This window comes from Canis lupus, chromosome 8 (assembly GCF_048164855.1).
Source record: "Canis lupus baileyi chromosome 8, mCanLup2.hap1, whole genome shotgun sequence".
NCBI classification, from domain to species: Eukaryota; Metazoa; Chordata; class Mammalia; order Carnivora; family Canidae; genus Canis; species Canis lupus.
In genome coordinates, this window is record NC_132845.1 from 21,642,954 (window position 1) to 21,657,815 (window position 14,862).

Genomic DNA, 14,862 nt, shown 5'->3' on the forward strand with positions numbered 1-14,862 from the left:
AACTATTATATTTTAATAATGATACTTCCTGGCTCCATGTGGGTAACTACTAAATTTGTAATAACTTTTAGTAGTAAATTTTTGAAATATCTCCCAAGTACCCACATAATACCTAAAACTACCTAAACTAAATATTGAACTTCTGGGAGTTTTGAAATCGTCTAGCCAATATAAGTAGTCTATTTGTTTTTTGTTTTTGCTTTTTAACTCTTAGGTGCTATATATTTTTCAGAATTATAAAGAGAACACTTTTTTTCCTTAAACCTTTCTATGTAAATATCTCTTAAATCAAGAAATATATATTTAAATTAGAACGTATTATCTATGCCCTTGACTAAGCTTATAGATTCAACTTACATTTAATTTCTTTGTTTTTATATTACCATTAATATAAAAATATAAGAAGTATAACCTAATTATTACATAAGTAGAGCCAAGCCACTGTGTATTATCTATTGTCTTTTTGTTTTCTTTATGTAGAGATTAAATACTTAATGGTTTTATGTTTCAGGGAAGTAAGCAATGGAATAGAAAAAAAAGGAAAGAAAAAATCTGTAGGTCGTCCACCGGGCCCATATACAAGAAAAATGATTCAGAAAACTGCTGAGCCACCTTTGGTAAGAGGACGTGTTGTTATATGTTCTCAAAGAGGAAGGATGCTTGAAGTTAACTGAGAAATGAGCATCTTTTCCACTTACTTTAGAACACTGCTTTAAATATGTCATTTTTTATTTTGCAGGATAAGGAATCAATTTCAGAGAATCCTACCTTGGATTTACCTTGTTCTATAGGGTAAATAGCAAGTTATTTTCTCCTATCCTAGGAATTTTCTTTTGGGGGGAAATGAGTATTTCTATTGTTATGTAATATAGTCGTTATACCATTTAAATTCTTTTGTCTCAGGAGAACTGAGGGAACTGCACATTCATCCAATACCTCAGATGTGGATTTCACGGGTGCTTCCAGTGCAAAAGAAACTACCTCGTCTAGCATTTCCAGGCATTATGGGTAGATATTTTATATTCATACTCCTTACTCATTTTCTTCTAGATAATTTTTTTCTTGTAAAGTAATGATTAAATAAATTTTTAGCAATTAAAGTGATTTAAGTATGGCTTTCAGCATTTGGGAAGCAATCCATATGTAGATTCCTTAGGTTGTTAATATTTATCAGGAAATTTTCCTTTTGAACGGAAAAGAGGTATACTGGTGTTTATAGGCTATGTTCTTTTACTTGAGACCTTTTTATGCTTATAATATTTAGGTGTGCCTTGCTCATGAAGACTGTTTTTTTTTTTAAATATCTAAATCAGACATGTAAATCCTTTTGTTACTAAACGGATTTTAAACTCAGGATTTCTGTCAATAGCAGACTTCTCCTCTAATATTTTAGTTAACCTGACTATTCAGAAGGACACCTTTCTAAAGCATAATACCAGGTATGAAGAGAGAGTTTCTTGGGGTCAGAGCTATGAGTTTGCAAGTTTTATATTTCCCTTAGGGTTTTTTTTTTTTTTTCCTTCCAAGATTTTATTTATCCATTCATGAGAGACACAGGGAAAGAGAGAGAGAGAATGAGAGAGAGAGAGAAAGGCAGAGACACAGGCAGAGGGAGAAGCAGGCTCCCTGTGGGGAGCCCAACGTGGGACTGGATCCTGGGTCTCCAGGATCATGACCTGGGCTGAAGGCAGCGCTGAACTGCTGAGCCACCCAGGCTGCCCTATTTCCCTTAGTTTAATTTTTGTTCACAAATGAAAAACTGCTCATGTACATCATACGAAATTCAGAGTATTAAAAAGCTTAAAATGTAACTCATTTTTTAATGAATTATGATTAATAGGGTGAACTATTTTTGGCCTCTTACCCAAGCATTGTGCTGATCTTCATACATATATTGTCTTATTTAATTCATAAAACATTCTGTTGAATTGTAAGTCCTATTATTCCCATTTTAAAGATAAACTGAAACTAAGTTTTAAGAAATACGCCAAACTAGCATGTTTATTAGCAAGCATAACAGAGCTGGGATGTTGAGTTGAGCAGTGTTACTGTTAAAGCCTTTGAATTTAGCTGTAATGCTATATGCTTCCCTTGTTATAAGATTGTAAAATCCTTGAGTTCCTGAGCTGAAAATGACTGAAAGATGATCTATTTCAACCCCTTCACTTAATCTCTTTACAGAAGAGAATACAGAGGAATATTTGAATTTGGCCAATATCACAGAGCTAGATTCAGGGGTACCCTGATTTCTAGTTTATGCTTGTTCCAGTTCATTATATTACTTCACTAGGCCTAGAACTGGTAATAAGAGAACATTTATTCTAGTTTTACCATTTATTTAAGCACAGGGAACAATGTTGAGTATGGAGTAGGTGCTTATTAAATATTTGCTGTATTGAATGAGTGAATGAACTGTTTTCTATTTATTGATAACTGTTGACAATATATAATGCAATAGGACCTCTTCTTGGTAAGAATTTGTCTTATTGGCCTCGTAATTAAAAACTTCCTCTGATTCTTTTAAGCTTAATAGTACATTGTTAAGGAAGAAAAGCTCTTCAAAGGTCAGCCCCAAGAAGGTGATGGAATCTAACGAAGGCGAGTGATAATCCATTTATAAAAATAGCATGTATTGTTTTGGTTTGGCTGACTTTTATGTCAGCAAGGATATATACTTACAGTAGAGTGATAGAAAAAAATCTGAGAATGTACTGTTTGGTCAGAGGATGCTTTATAAACTCAGTAGACAATTATAGGACTCTGTTGTTCCATAGATTATCTGACTCCAGAAAAAGAACTCGTACAGGAAGATCTTGGCCTGCTGCAATACCACATTTACGGAGGAGAAGGGGTCGTCTTCCAAGAAGAGCACTCCAGACTCAGAACTCAGAAATTGTAAAAGATGATGAAGGCAAAGAAGATTACCAGTTTGATGAACTCAACACAGAGATTTTGAATAACTTAGCAGATCAGGAGTTGCAACTCAATCATCTAAAAAACTCCATTACCAGTTATTTTGGTGCTGCAGGTAGAATAGCATGTGGTGAAAAATACCGAGTATTGGCTCGTCGGGTGACACTTGATGGAAAGGTGCAGTATCTTGTGGAATGGGAAGGAGCAACTGCATCCTGACTGTAGGACTGAACATTATGTTCACTGCACTCTCATTTTCTGTAGGTACAGTTCAAAGCCCTAAAGGATAAAGGAGTCTGGCTTTTACTATCTTTCTTAAAAAAAAAAAAAAAAAAAAAAAAAGTCAAAAAAGTTCACAAAAGGAGATGATACTAGCCTTAACATGTACCTGTCAATGTTATGGATATTGTCATAAAAAGATATCTTTTAAAAATCAGAACAGAGACTTAATTTTTTAAATCTTAAGATTTGTAGAATGTTTCTAGGATAGGATATTAAAAATGATTCAAATCCATGCATGGTGTTAGATAATTTTTCTAATTATTCCATTGAGTCAGTTTTTGTGATTAGTGGTTATCAGATCAAACAGATCATGTAGATAGATAGCACAAGTATTTGGAGGAACGTTGTCTGTTTTGTTACCAAAATGTTGGAAAAAATTTATTTCAATACCTTTCAGATTTCATAAAGTGCAGTGTATATAATGCCTACTAAAAGACTGTAAAATATTGAAATTTTCTTTCAAGCAAAGTGTAAAAAATATATTGAGCCTGTAAATTGCTCTGTGACTAGACTTCATTGTCGTCTTAATATATTCTTTGCATGTGCATATATATACACAAGGGTGTATATATATGTGTGTGATTATGTGACCTATGCAATACAAATTATGGGAATGGGCAGCTTTGGAGTATATATCCCATAATTCTTTTTTCAGGAATAGTTGCAGTATTTACACAGCAGCATTTCTTCTCAGGCTTTTATTGGGTGCTGTTGCTTGCTATGTATGAAGAGAAATGTGTCAAACAAGTTTAAAGTTTAGTGTGTTCTGAAGAAGGGTGTGAACAACAGTGTTCATGGGCTTTTAGAATGCTTTTCAGTTTCAGTCCTTGTAACTCAGCTGTTCAGTACCTAAAACCAATTCAAATAATATGAACATTATTTCCTACTAGAAGTAACGTTTTCAAGTTTTCATGGCACATTATGATTGTAAATGTCTCTCAGTTTTAACAGTAAGTCTATAGGAGTCCCGTGAAGATTCCTGAAATGTCTGTAGTAACTGTTAGTCATGTTGAATAAGTGTAGTATGAACAAAGTATTTTATTGCACAGGGTTAACAAACAGTATGTTGCCTGACAAGGCTACTGCTGTTTTATTACAACATTACCTCTTGTTTTTATAAAATGTACCAAGATTTAAATTGATAACTTTATTTTACATGTAAAAAAACAGTTTCTTTTATCACCAGTGTTAGAGTTGTCTTCTGTTTCTTTTTGTTTTGTTTTGTTTGTTTGTTTTCTTTTTTAGCCAAAGAGTAAACAGAAGAATATTCTTATTTTGGTGGCTATTCATTTTACTCTTAAAAGTGATTGGTGGATTTTGCCTAAAAATTGGGGAATTTGCCGCCAAAATGAAAAATATGTAAAGTGTAGTGGTTACAGAGCGGTAAAAATGTGGGTTAGTACTTATTTATTCCATTGATTGATTATTTGACTGTTTATAAAGAAAGTTGCTTTATTTCTTTAAACATCTTCAAAAGATGACCTTTTCTTATCACATTATAGCCAAAAGAAGCAGAGAACTTCGTTGTCCTGCATTTGGTTCCTGGTTGGCCAGGTATAAATGAGCTTTACAAAAGTGCAAATTAAAAACTGTCACTTCTGTTTACCTCCACCAAAACTTGATTTTCCCCTAGCTATTAATTTAAAGTTGCCTTTCCTGCAGCTGCAATATTTTGAATAACACACAGAGTTTGTGTTGATTTTGAATGTTTGTTTATATCTAGGGGTAATGGAAAATGTAAATCCCGTGTAACCTTATTCACTCCACCTGTATCATATTATTTCATTTTCCCCAAAGTCCTTTAATTCTAACTGAACACCAGCAGTATTTTTAGTAACTCTTTCTTTAGTATACTTGGAAGATGATTTATTAAGCTGAACTGTCTTTAGACGTAATTATTGTGAATGTCTGTCTTATTTTATCATGGTGGTTCCACATGGCTCTGATGTTCAGTTTGTATTTTTGGAATTGCTTTACTTAGAATTAAAACAGACCAACATTAAATGTGTGTATTTTTTAAAGAGCTAATGAGTTTTGCTTCTGTATTTGCTTGAAAATACACACTGATGCAGTAGATGACTGCTTTTATCTAGCCAGGGAGCTGAGGATTTTCCAATTCCATTGTAAATATGTTCACTTGAATTAATCGTTATGAAACTCGGCTTTCATTTTCCTCTTGTCCCTTAAATAGTAATTATTGTATGTTCATCTAAAATGATCCTTTAAAAAATAAACTATGTTTAGTCAGTTTATACACTTCCTACTTGAAAGACAATATATCTCCCCCTATCTACATTGTCCCCAAAATTCAAAAAATTTCAGACTTTCGACTTTTTTTTTCTTTTTGCTTATATAGAAGGTGTCAGGTTCACAGCAAAGGATTTTGGTTTTGTTTTTTTTTCCTAAAAAGCTTTGCCCCTAGACTATAGAAAGAAAAGATGTAAAAATAGTATGCCTTACTGGTTTTATTCAAAACAAATGCATTTTTATAAATATCCTGATTATAAAATGAGAAGTATGGATTCTTACATGATCTGACTAGATCAGAATGTGAGCTTATCAAGAGTTATTCTATAAATTCTAATGTAGGAGTGATGAAGTCAGATCTTGCTAGTCATCTTTTGTTACTAAATGTTTAACAAGTAAATGTTCACTGATGTGTGAGTGAGGGTACCTCTCTCCTTATATTTTACAAGTTACGTCCAACTGTACATGTTTGGTTTCTATTGTGTATATACTCAGAAGATTACTGTTATCAGTGTTGGGAGTAGAATTCTTTTGGACTATTTGGTTGAGTTCCTGTCAGGTACTATTAAGTTTTGGTTGGAGCATAGTCTGACTTACATAGTTAAAGTAGACTGTTGTATAACGTAATTCTAGAGTTGTTTGAATGAGGATGTGATGACAAAGGAAGATGTCCATGCACCTTTGGAAAATAGTAAAAAGAATCCCCTTTTTAATGTGGAGAAGTTTTCGTCTTTAAGTTATATTTAAATACTTCTACAAATAATACACTCCCAAACATCTCCTTTAATTTCTTCTGCGGCAGTTGATCAGTCAACTTCTTTCCTCAGGAAAATAAAAACTTAACAGTTAAATGTAAAGTGAGAATTTTATCTGGTAATGGATTCTTTTATAATTAGTAGTGGTTAAGAAACCAGATGTCAAACTGATAAAAATTTAGAGATGAGAGAAGCTATGAAAGCAAACTGATTGGCTCTCTGAATAACAAATAGTATGGGAGTAAATACAATATTTGTACTTTTTAAGTTATATTAAAATGTCTTAGAGCAATAGCTAGATCAAACACTATATTGTCTTTATTTTTAAAATTAGGATAAGACTGCAAATTAACTAGCTCACTCTATTTTTCTTCCTTTCCTCACTTCTGCCCAACACAATCAGTCTTTGCTTGCTCCGTTTGCTATTTTCTCTGTTAGAAATGATGAGCATTGAAACTGAATGCTTAGTAATAATAATTCCTTACTTTTGCAGCACCTTCAAGGAATGTGATATCTTATTCAAGAAAATTCTACTGGATTTAAGCAACAAATGAACAAAACCTTCATAGATGATAAAATATACTTATTGGATGAAACAAAAATATACCTTGTTCAAAATCATTAGTCTAATTTTTGTTCTTGGATTTACCAGAAGATAATTAATTTTTTCTCTTTTTCTTCCCATGCATGCACAGTAAGGGTGATACCGTCTCAAAACAGACAGATTGGTTCATAGGGGTCAGAAAAAGTCTTAGATAATGGTTTGTGGCCCTCCAGAGCTCAACTTTACCCAATAAAAATCTTATTCCTTAATATTTAATTACTTTCATTGAATTTTCTTGAGTATCATAGGGATAGCGCTGCCATTGAGTTCATGAAACAAAATATATGCAAGATCGGTGCTACAGAAATATGGCAGATAAATGTTTTTGGAGGGCTCTATTCAATATTGAAGGCGTAGTGTGAGAGGTAATCTCCATGTGCCTATTAGTGTCTGCAGATTCCCTTGTGGATATTTTATGTTTGATCCTTAGTGCTTTGTGTGTGGCCTAGACTTAGGGATTAAATAAAACTAGTTTACATTTGTTACGGAGTTCTACCAAGTTTATTCAACCCATCATTAATTATGTCAAATGCTTAAAAGAAAAAAATGTTGACAATATCTGAATGAATATCTAGCAGCTAATTAAAAGTAAGTTTTTCATAGCCCACCAAAAACAATTCTTTTAAGAAATCAAGCTTTAAAATAAAATCTTAAAAAAAAAAAATCAAGCTTTTCAAATGTTTTGAATGTCTTTTTAAAATTTGGTGGGCACGTGACGGGATGAGCACTGGGTGTTATTCTATATGTTGTCAAATTGAACACCAATAAAAAATAAATTTATTAAAAAAATAAAATCTAATATTACTATTATAGTGTTTCTATAAATTATGCATATGTAGTTGTAGATATATAACAATTTATATAAGTAAATAAATAATAACTCAAAATGAGGTTGTAGTATTTGGTATAAATACTAAATATATGCTTAGTGAAGGGTTACAATTAGTATTGTTTTGGCTGGTAATTGACCTCTTATGTATTTTATCTTTGACTTTGTTAGTGGAAGTAAGGAAATTTTGCCTATATAGAATTTGAGACAAGATTTTTGAAAATTTGAGTCCCCTTTGCAAAGTATATAAAGCTTGCTTAGATATCTGTGAAGTTAAACTTTTTCTGGAGAAGTTTAAGGAGATGATGCACATTGGAGAAGGTTTTGGAAGGGAAAACCTATTAGCTCATCTAAGATTTGTGGAACCACAGTTTGATTCCTATATTCTTTTATTACCAAATCTCTTCCAGAATCCTAGAGTGGATCTATAACAGGTCTGGCTTTTCCTTTGTATTATAATTTTGCATAACCTGGTATTTGAGACTTTTCTATGTTATTTTTATCTTTGGGTGTAAAATTTCCAGTGAAATGTGTCACTAAAAACTCATTCTTGATCCTCCTCATAAATCATAGTTTGTTCTTTAAGAACTTTTAAGCCATTAAATGAGACCAGAAATATTTAAAATGCCACTTCATTAAAGATTTTCCTAGAATGTATTAAGTACTGATGTTTTTAAAACACTATCTTTAGCATGTTAATCTTTTTCCTAATTACTGAGACATTGTGAACATTAATCTATTATATGTTGCTATAATATGGTGGTAGTCTCAGAGGTCTAAATGTGGATAGGGGAATCAGTCCGTATTCTTCATGACTTAGGCTAGGTGGTGCTTTTATATTATACTTGTCTGCTTTACATATATCTTCTGTGGCAGTGCCACATTAATAAACTACATTTATTTACAGTGCAATGAGTGGCTTTCCTTTCTCCCACCTTGCTTCTAAACATTATTAATTCACTGTAGAATTGAAAAAAAATTTAAGCAAGGTTTTCTGGCACAAAGACAGAACCACGTAAAAATTTTAAACCTTATTTTACCCACAGTTCTGAATTTTTTTTTTTTAAGATTCTTGAGTATGTTTTCAAGAGTGATTTCCTTTGAAAAACTAGCAGCCCACTTTTGAAATATTCATTACTCAAAAGGATTTCTCATTTTGTTTTTCTTGCTTCCTATTTTATAATGTATAAGTGGTTGAGATTTTTAGAAATCTGACAACTGAATAAGTACATAGGCTAGAGTAGGTTGACTATTTTGTGCCTCTAAACGATGTTGAGATTACCTTAAGATAGCAAAAATGTATTGGAAAACGTAGCACCATTGTTTTCTATTAACTAGAAAGTGGAACAGGACAAAAGCAAAATTACAGTACAAAACCAATATCATTAGACAAAAGCAAAATTACAGTACAAAAGAATATCAGTGGATCTGCTTTTGGATTCTGGAACAGATTTGATGATAAACAGGGACATAGGAACCAAAACTGCCTCCATGGCTCATAGTTGAGCCAGGTGGCTTTTCCACTCCCGTAAGATGATAGACTGAATGGCCCATGCCATCTCTGCATTATGGAAAAGAGAAAATAGTGTCTTGTCTAGTGTGGACTTGTCATATAAGAATAGCAAATTGACATGGCTTTGTTATATGCACATACTAAATAGTCATAAAGGTAGCTTGAAGGAATAAAAAGGAGAAAAGGAGATGATGTTTCAATCAGAGCAATAATTAACGACTGGAATTTCCATGACTTTGTAGGTTAAATGAGTGCAAGAATTGATACTAAAAATTTTAGCTTATTAGTACTTTGCTGAAATTGCAGTTAAAATGTCAGTCAAGCTTCAGAGGATCATAATTTCTAAGAAAATAATTGTTTTACCAAATTCATGTAAACTAATGTTTGTATGTCAGCTGAATTTTTTTGTTTGATTTTGGTGCAAAAAAAAGGTGCTTTTATTAAAGCATGGGGACAGGACCTTTGGGCAGAAAGACTAATAACTTTGGTTTGTTTTATGAACTTGGCTTAAGTCAGGAAAATGTGTAAAATTTAAGTTAACCTGTGCTTGTTACTTTTTTTTTTATGTGGGAGGTATAATTCAAAACATTTCAGGATTAAACTTCTGACTTTTAAAAAATTATTTTTGAAATGATTTTCAGAAGTTTGAAAATATTTTAAAACTAAGTTTGAACTTAAAAAGTAGTACTTATTATAAAGGCTTGTGCTCTTTAAAATACAATTTAGATTTATTTTGGGATCCTTCCTGGACAAAATATGTATGTTATCAGCTGTGTTATTATAATAGATTTTATCTGCTAATGGAAGTTGCCGGTGTCTTAGATAAGCAAAATTAGAAAAATACACAGTCATACATATATTTGGAATCTGAGAGCTTTACAGTTAGTTTAGGCTCATTGAAATTATTTGTGTTTCTTAAGCATACTGACTTAAGCGAAAGTTGGATAACTTTGAAACATGGCATAATAATTAAAAGGGAAGTGCTGGGTTAAATTTTTTTTAATAGAGAATAAACAAAATGTTGGTCCATACCTAATACCAAGTTAGGTTGAAAATATGAACCTTCACCATTAAGAACATTCAGATTTATATTGCAGTGAAAATACAGTGATAAAATAGAACTTCATCTATTCACAACGAATTATTTGCTTTAGAAATAGCATGGATTTCTTTTTCATAGCATACATGGGTATAACTTTGGTTTTACATCTTTTATTTTTTTTAAACATGTTTTTTTTAAATTTTTATTTATGATAGTCACACACACACACACACAGAGAGGCAGAGACATAGGCAGAGGGAGGAGCAGGCTCCATGCACCGGGAGCCCGACGTGGGATTCAATCCCAGGTCTCCAGGATCGCGCCCTGGGCCAAAGACAGGCGCCAAACCGCTGCGCCACCCAGGGATTCCGGTTTTTATCTTTTAAAATTGTATCCTTAACATAGGACATTTTATATTGAGAGGTTGCACTAAACTCAGTTTAAAATAAGCCACAACTTATTTATAAATAAAATCCATTGCATAAAATGAGGTAAAATAAAGTTTTAGCAAAATAAAACCCAAAGAAATTATTTCCTAAGAATCTCATTATCTTTGAAAATGAAGAAAAGTTTATTTTCCTAGATGCTTAAATGCCATACAACTGAGGTGTTTGTATTTGTTTCCCAGGGCTGGCATAACATTTTGTCACAAACTTGGTAGCATTAAAACCACAGCAATTTATCTCTTAACGGTTCTAGAGGCTAGAAGTCTGAAATCAGGGTGGTGGCAAGGTTGATTCCTTCTGGTAGCAGCCAGCAATCCTTGGCTGTAGACACATTGCTCCACTTCCTATCTCCAATTTTATAGTTTACCCTCTGCCAAATCTCTTAATTCTTTATAAAGATAGCAGTCATTGAATTAAGGCCCCACCCTAAAACCAGGAGGATGCTCTCTCAAGATCTTTAACTTAATTATACCTATAAAGACCCTATATCTAACTAAGGTCCATTCACAGGTGCTTAAATTAGGACTTGGCATTGGTTGGGGAAGGGGGAGATAAAATTTAACCCACGAGTATTATTACAGGACTTTTTTTTGTATGTTTCAGTTCCTAATGGTATTTCAAACCATTTTGTGCTGTTTATTTAAATGCTACAGTCATTCTTTGAATACCTAGGAGTTGCTGTGAAGGGAGATGAAATATTAGGAATCCTGGTCTGAGTTCTTAAGTTTTGAAGGGCACAGACCTATAAATACAGCTAAATTTAAGTTGAAATGTGGTAAGTAGTATGGAATACTTGTCAAAGTTCCATAGGAACCTGGAGAGACATTAGAGAAAGATTTTTTTTTAAAAGAGATTTTATTTATTCATGAGAGACACAGAGAAAGGCAGAGACATAGGCACAGAAGCAGGGAGCCTGATGTGGGATTCTATCCCAGGACCCCAGGATCAAGTCCGCATCAGGACTTAAGCCAAAGGCAGACACTCAACCACTGAGTCACCCAGGCACCCCTAGAGAAAGACTTACTGAACAGAATGTTGTTTGCATTTGGCTTTTTTTTTTTTTAATATTTTATTTATTTATTCATGAGAGACTCAGAGAGAGGCAGAGACACAGGCAGAGGGAGAAGCAGGCTCCATGCAGGGAGCCAATGTGGGACTTGATCCTGGGTCTCCAGGATCAGGCCCTGGGCTGAAGGCAGCTCTAAACTGCTGAGCCACCTGGGCTGCCTCTGCATTTGGCTTTGAAGGAGGATCAGATTTTGACTGGCAAAAGTAGGATAGGATAAGAAACAGTATAAATAAATTCAGAAGTGATCTTTGGTTAAGGGAAAGTTCAAGAGATATAGAAACTGGCACAGTTGGGGAGGTAGGTTATAAACCTGAGAATTAAATAACATTGGAAAATGCGACTCCAGGTATCCAAGTATCCAAATAGGTGCTATATATATATATCACCAGAGAAATGAGATTGTTTTGGGCTGTCATACTTGTTAGGTTGTACCTTGAAGAGTGGGTTAGCTTAAATATATAGGCTAAGGGAAAATAAAGCTCAGTTCATAATGAAGGAGCAGAGTAGGAATAGGCCTGGCGTTGAGATTGAACATCTCATTTGGTATTTTGGTGTCGGTAGTTTTCCAAGAGACCACTAGGAGGAAAATGTAGAATAGATGCAAGTTACCTTCATCCCCTAGTTTTCTTTTTGCTAGGAAGATAAGAATGTGTATGTTCAGTTATTTAAAGGGGTTAGAGTCGCAAGAGGATTTGAGGCAGGAGAGGTTACTTTTGTCCTGGGGGCTGGCTGTGGAGGACATTTTGAGAGAAGAATTATTACGGAAGACTTAATGAAGGAGTTTAAACTGGAACACGAAAGATAGGAACCTGTAGAAAAGGGAGCACAATAGGGCATTGAGTGAAAGAAGGAAGAAGGTCTTTAAGCCTACACACAGAAATGGTTGGGATGTGATGTGGGTGAGGCTGAAAAGGGTCAGGATTCTGATGAGACTGCCACGTGATAGTGTGTTTTGAGATTACTTTGACACTGGTGTGTAACATCATTTTGAGGGAAATGGTGATGAGTGCCAAGTCTAGATTTGCATGTAAATAAATCTGAGGTAGAAGCAGTGGGAATGGTAGGAATATGTCTAAGAGTGATTAGGGAGCTGAGCTGACAGTACCTGATGGCTGAGCAGGTAAGGCTTTTAAGTTTTGAGAACCTGGGAAGCCAGTGATATTAAATGGAATAGATGAGGAGCAGGTCTACTTAGAGAATAGTAAGGAAGGTAGATGTGGTTGTAATAAAAAGTTCATGCTTGAAAGTAATGGAAGAAGTAAAGAAATGGAGTAGGACTGTATTACTGAGCAAGAATAGTTGTTAGTTGCTACTGCTAGGCATTTCCCAGAAGCTTCTGTTCTTTAGTATTAAAAATTTGCTTATCACCATTAAGCAAAGACCCTAAAACTTACTTAAGTTTCTTCATGATGGTACTATGAAGAAAATTTGTAGAAAAATTTCAATAAAAATATGACCATATTCTGTCTCACCATACTATCATAGAGAACTAATTAGAGCAGAATTATCGTGTTAGCTGAACAAAAGCAAGTGATATCTGTATCAGGGGAAACTTACGTTTTATTCTGAAGCAAAAGCACTTGGAAGTGTTTCCAATAGAATAATTGGTGGGGCTTTGTAGGTGGACACTGTTGTGAATTCAGATGTCTGCTAAGTCCAAAGTGGTGTTGCATAAAAAGCAGGTTGTAATAAAAATAATAATTGGAAATACTTTCTGAAAAGAATACAGAAAATAATGTGCAAGTAGTTTGATTTTTAAAACGAATGAGGAAAAGACTGTCCTGGAGAGAAAAATTAATGATAATACTTAAAATACTTATATTCAGAGTGATAGAAAAGTATCAGGTGGGCTTCTTGGCTAACACTAAAAAACAGCATCAAAATATTCAAGTAGTTACTGAATCTGACCTCACTGAAAAACTACACTATTTTGTCTTTGGTATTAAAAAGTATAAGTTTAGGTTTAGAAAATGACAAGCATTTTGCTATAGCCCAGTATTAGAGGACCATGGAAACTAAATATTACTAAGTAATTTCTCCCTTTTATAAGTAACCTGCGGTAGTATTCAATACTGGATTTTCCTGTGATAGAAATTATTCTAACCTGGGGTGAAAAGTACTCCTTTGCCCTATTTAACCCTGACTTGGAGTTAATAATGCTAATGTTTCTAAAGTATTGCTTTTCTGCTTAACCCCAAGTTGTTTCTCAGCTGGCACCAAAAGAGAGAATTAGTGAAGCAGTCCTAAGAGAATGAAACTGTGGTTTAGAAGAAAAGGGCATTGGATATGGTAGATAAGAAAAACAAGGGAGGAAATCTTTTATCAACTGTTATTTTTTTTCCCTGAAAGGAAAAGCTTGGGATCCCTGGGTGGCGCAGTGGTTTGGCGCCTGCCTTTGGCCCAGGGCGCGATCCTGGAGACCCGGGATCGAGTCCCACGTCGGGCTCCCTGCATGGAGCCTGCTTCTCCCTCTGCCTGTGTCTCTGTCTCTCTCTCTCTCTGTGTGACTATCATAAATAAAGAAAAAAATATTTAAAAAAAAAGAAAGGAAAAGCTTTATTATTTTCTGTGATATAAAAATGATTTAGCAAGAAATTTGTGTAACACAGAACTCCAAAAATCTTCCATTCTACAGTCCAGAGATAATGTTATATAAACATAGCCTTAGGGATCCCTGGGTGGCGCAGCGGTTTGGCGCCTGCCTTTGGCCCAGGGCGCGATCCTGGAGACCCGGGATCGAATCCCATGTCGGGCTCCTGGTGCATGGAGTCTGCTTCTCCCTCTGCCTGTGTCTCTGCCTCTCTCTCTCTCTCTCTCTCTGTTTGTGACTGTCATAAATAAAGAAAAAAAATTTAAAAAAACATAGCCTTAAACTTGTAGACTTTTAATTTATTTTTACTAAAAGATCATTCCTGTCGTTTTGAACTTCACATCTCATTTCTAAACAGTGGGCATCATCTTTGCATTAACAGATACTGTGTTTTTTTTAGGCATTGTGCTGGATGCGTGGGTAGAATAGACCTATACTCTGCTGTCAGTCTGGTAGAGGGTTTGTATGCATTAATTATGATACGTCATGGTCAGTGCTTTGAAACAGTACATGAGAAGGACACAACCCAAGTTTGAGGGATCCCAGCTAAATTCTTGGAGCAATGAATGATA

At 34.3% G+C, this 14,862-nt stretch overlaps 1 protein-coding gene across 14 annotated transcripts in view; it reads left to right on the top strand.

Annotated features, from left to right (window-relative positions):
* Positions 1-14,862, top strand: part of MTF2 (metal response element binding transcription factor 2) — a 79,363-nt gene that overhangs the window by 56,191 nt on the left and 8,310 nt on the right. For 7 of the 14 annotated variants that reach the window (XM_072834556.1, XM_072834553.1, XM_072834557.1 and 4 more), the window contains 6 exons: positions 512-617; positions 740-792; positions 904-1,008; positions 2,775-3,090; positions 4,698-4,749; positions 6,691-7,286. In XM_072834556.1, the coding sequence (XP_072690657.1) occupies positions 512-617; positions 740-792; positions 904-1,008; positions 2,775-3,090; positions 4,698-4,749; positions 6,691-6,740 (682 nt within the window). In that variant the 3' untranslated portion in view covers positions 6,741-7,286. Of the gene's footprint in view, positions 1-511; positions 618-739; positions 793-903; positions 1,009-2,525; positions 2,599-2,774; positions 5,219-6,690; positions 7,287-14,862 lie in introns of those variants that run through there. The other 7 variants (XR_012035086.1, XM_072834548.1, XM_072834555.1 and 4 more) reach the window with 5 other exon arrangements.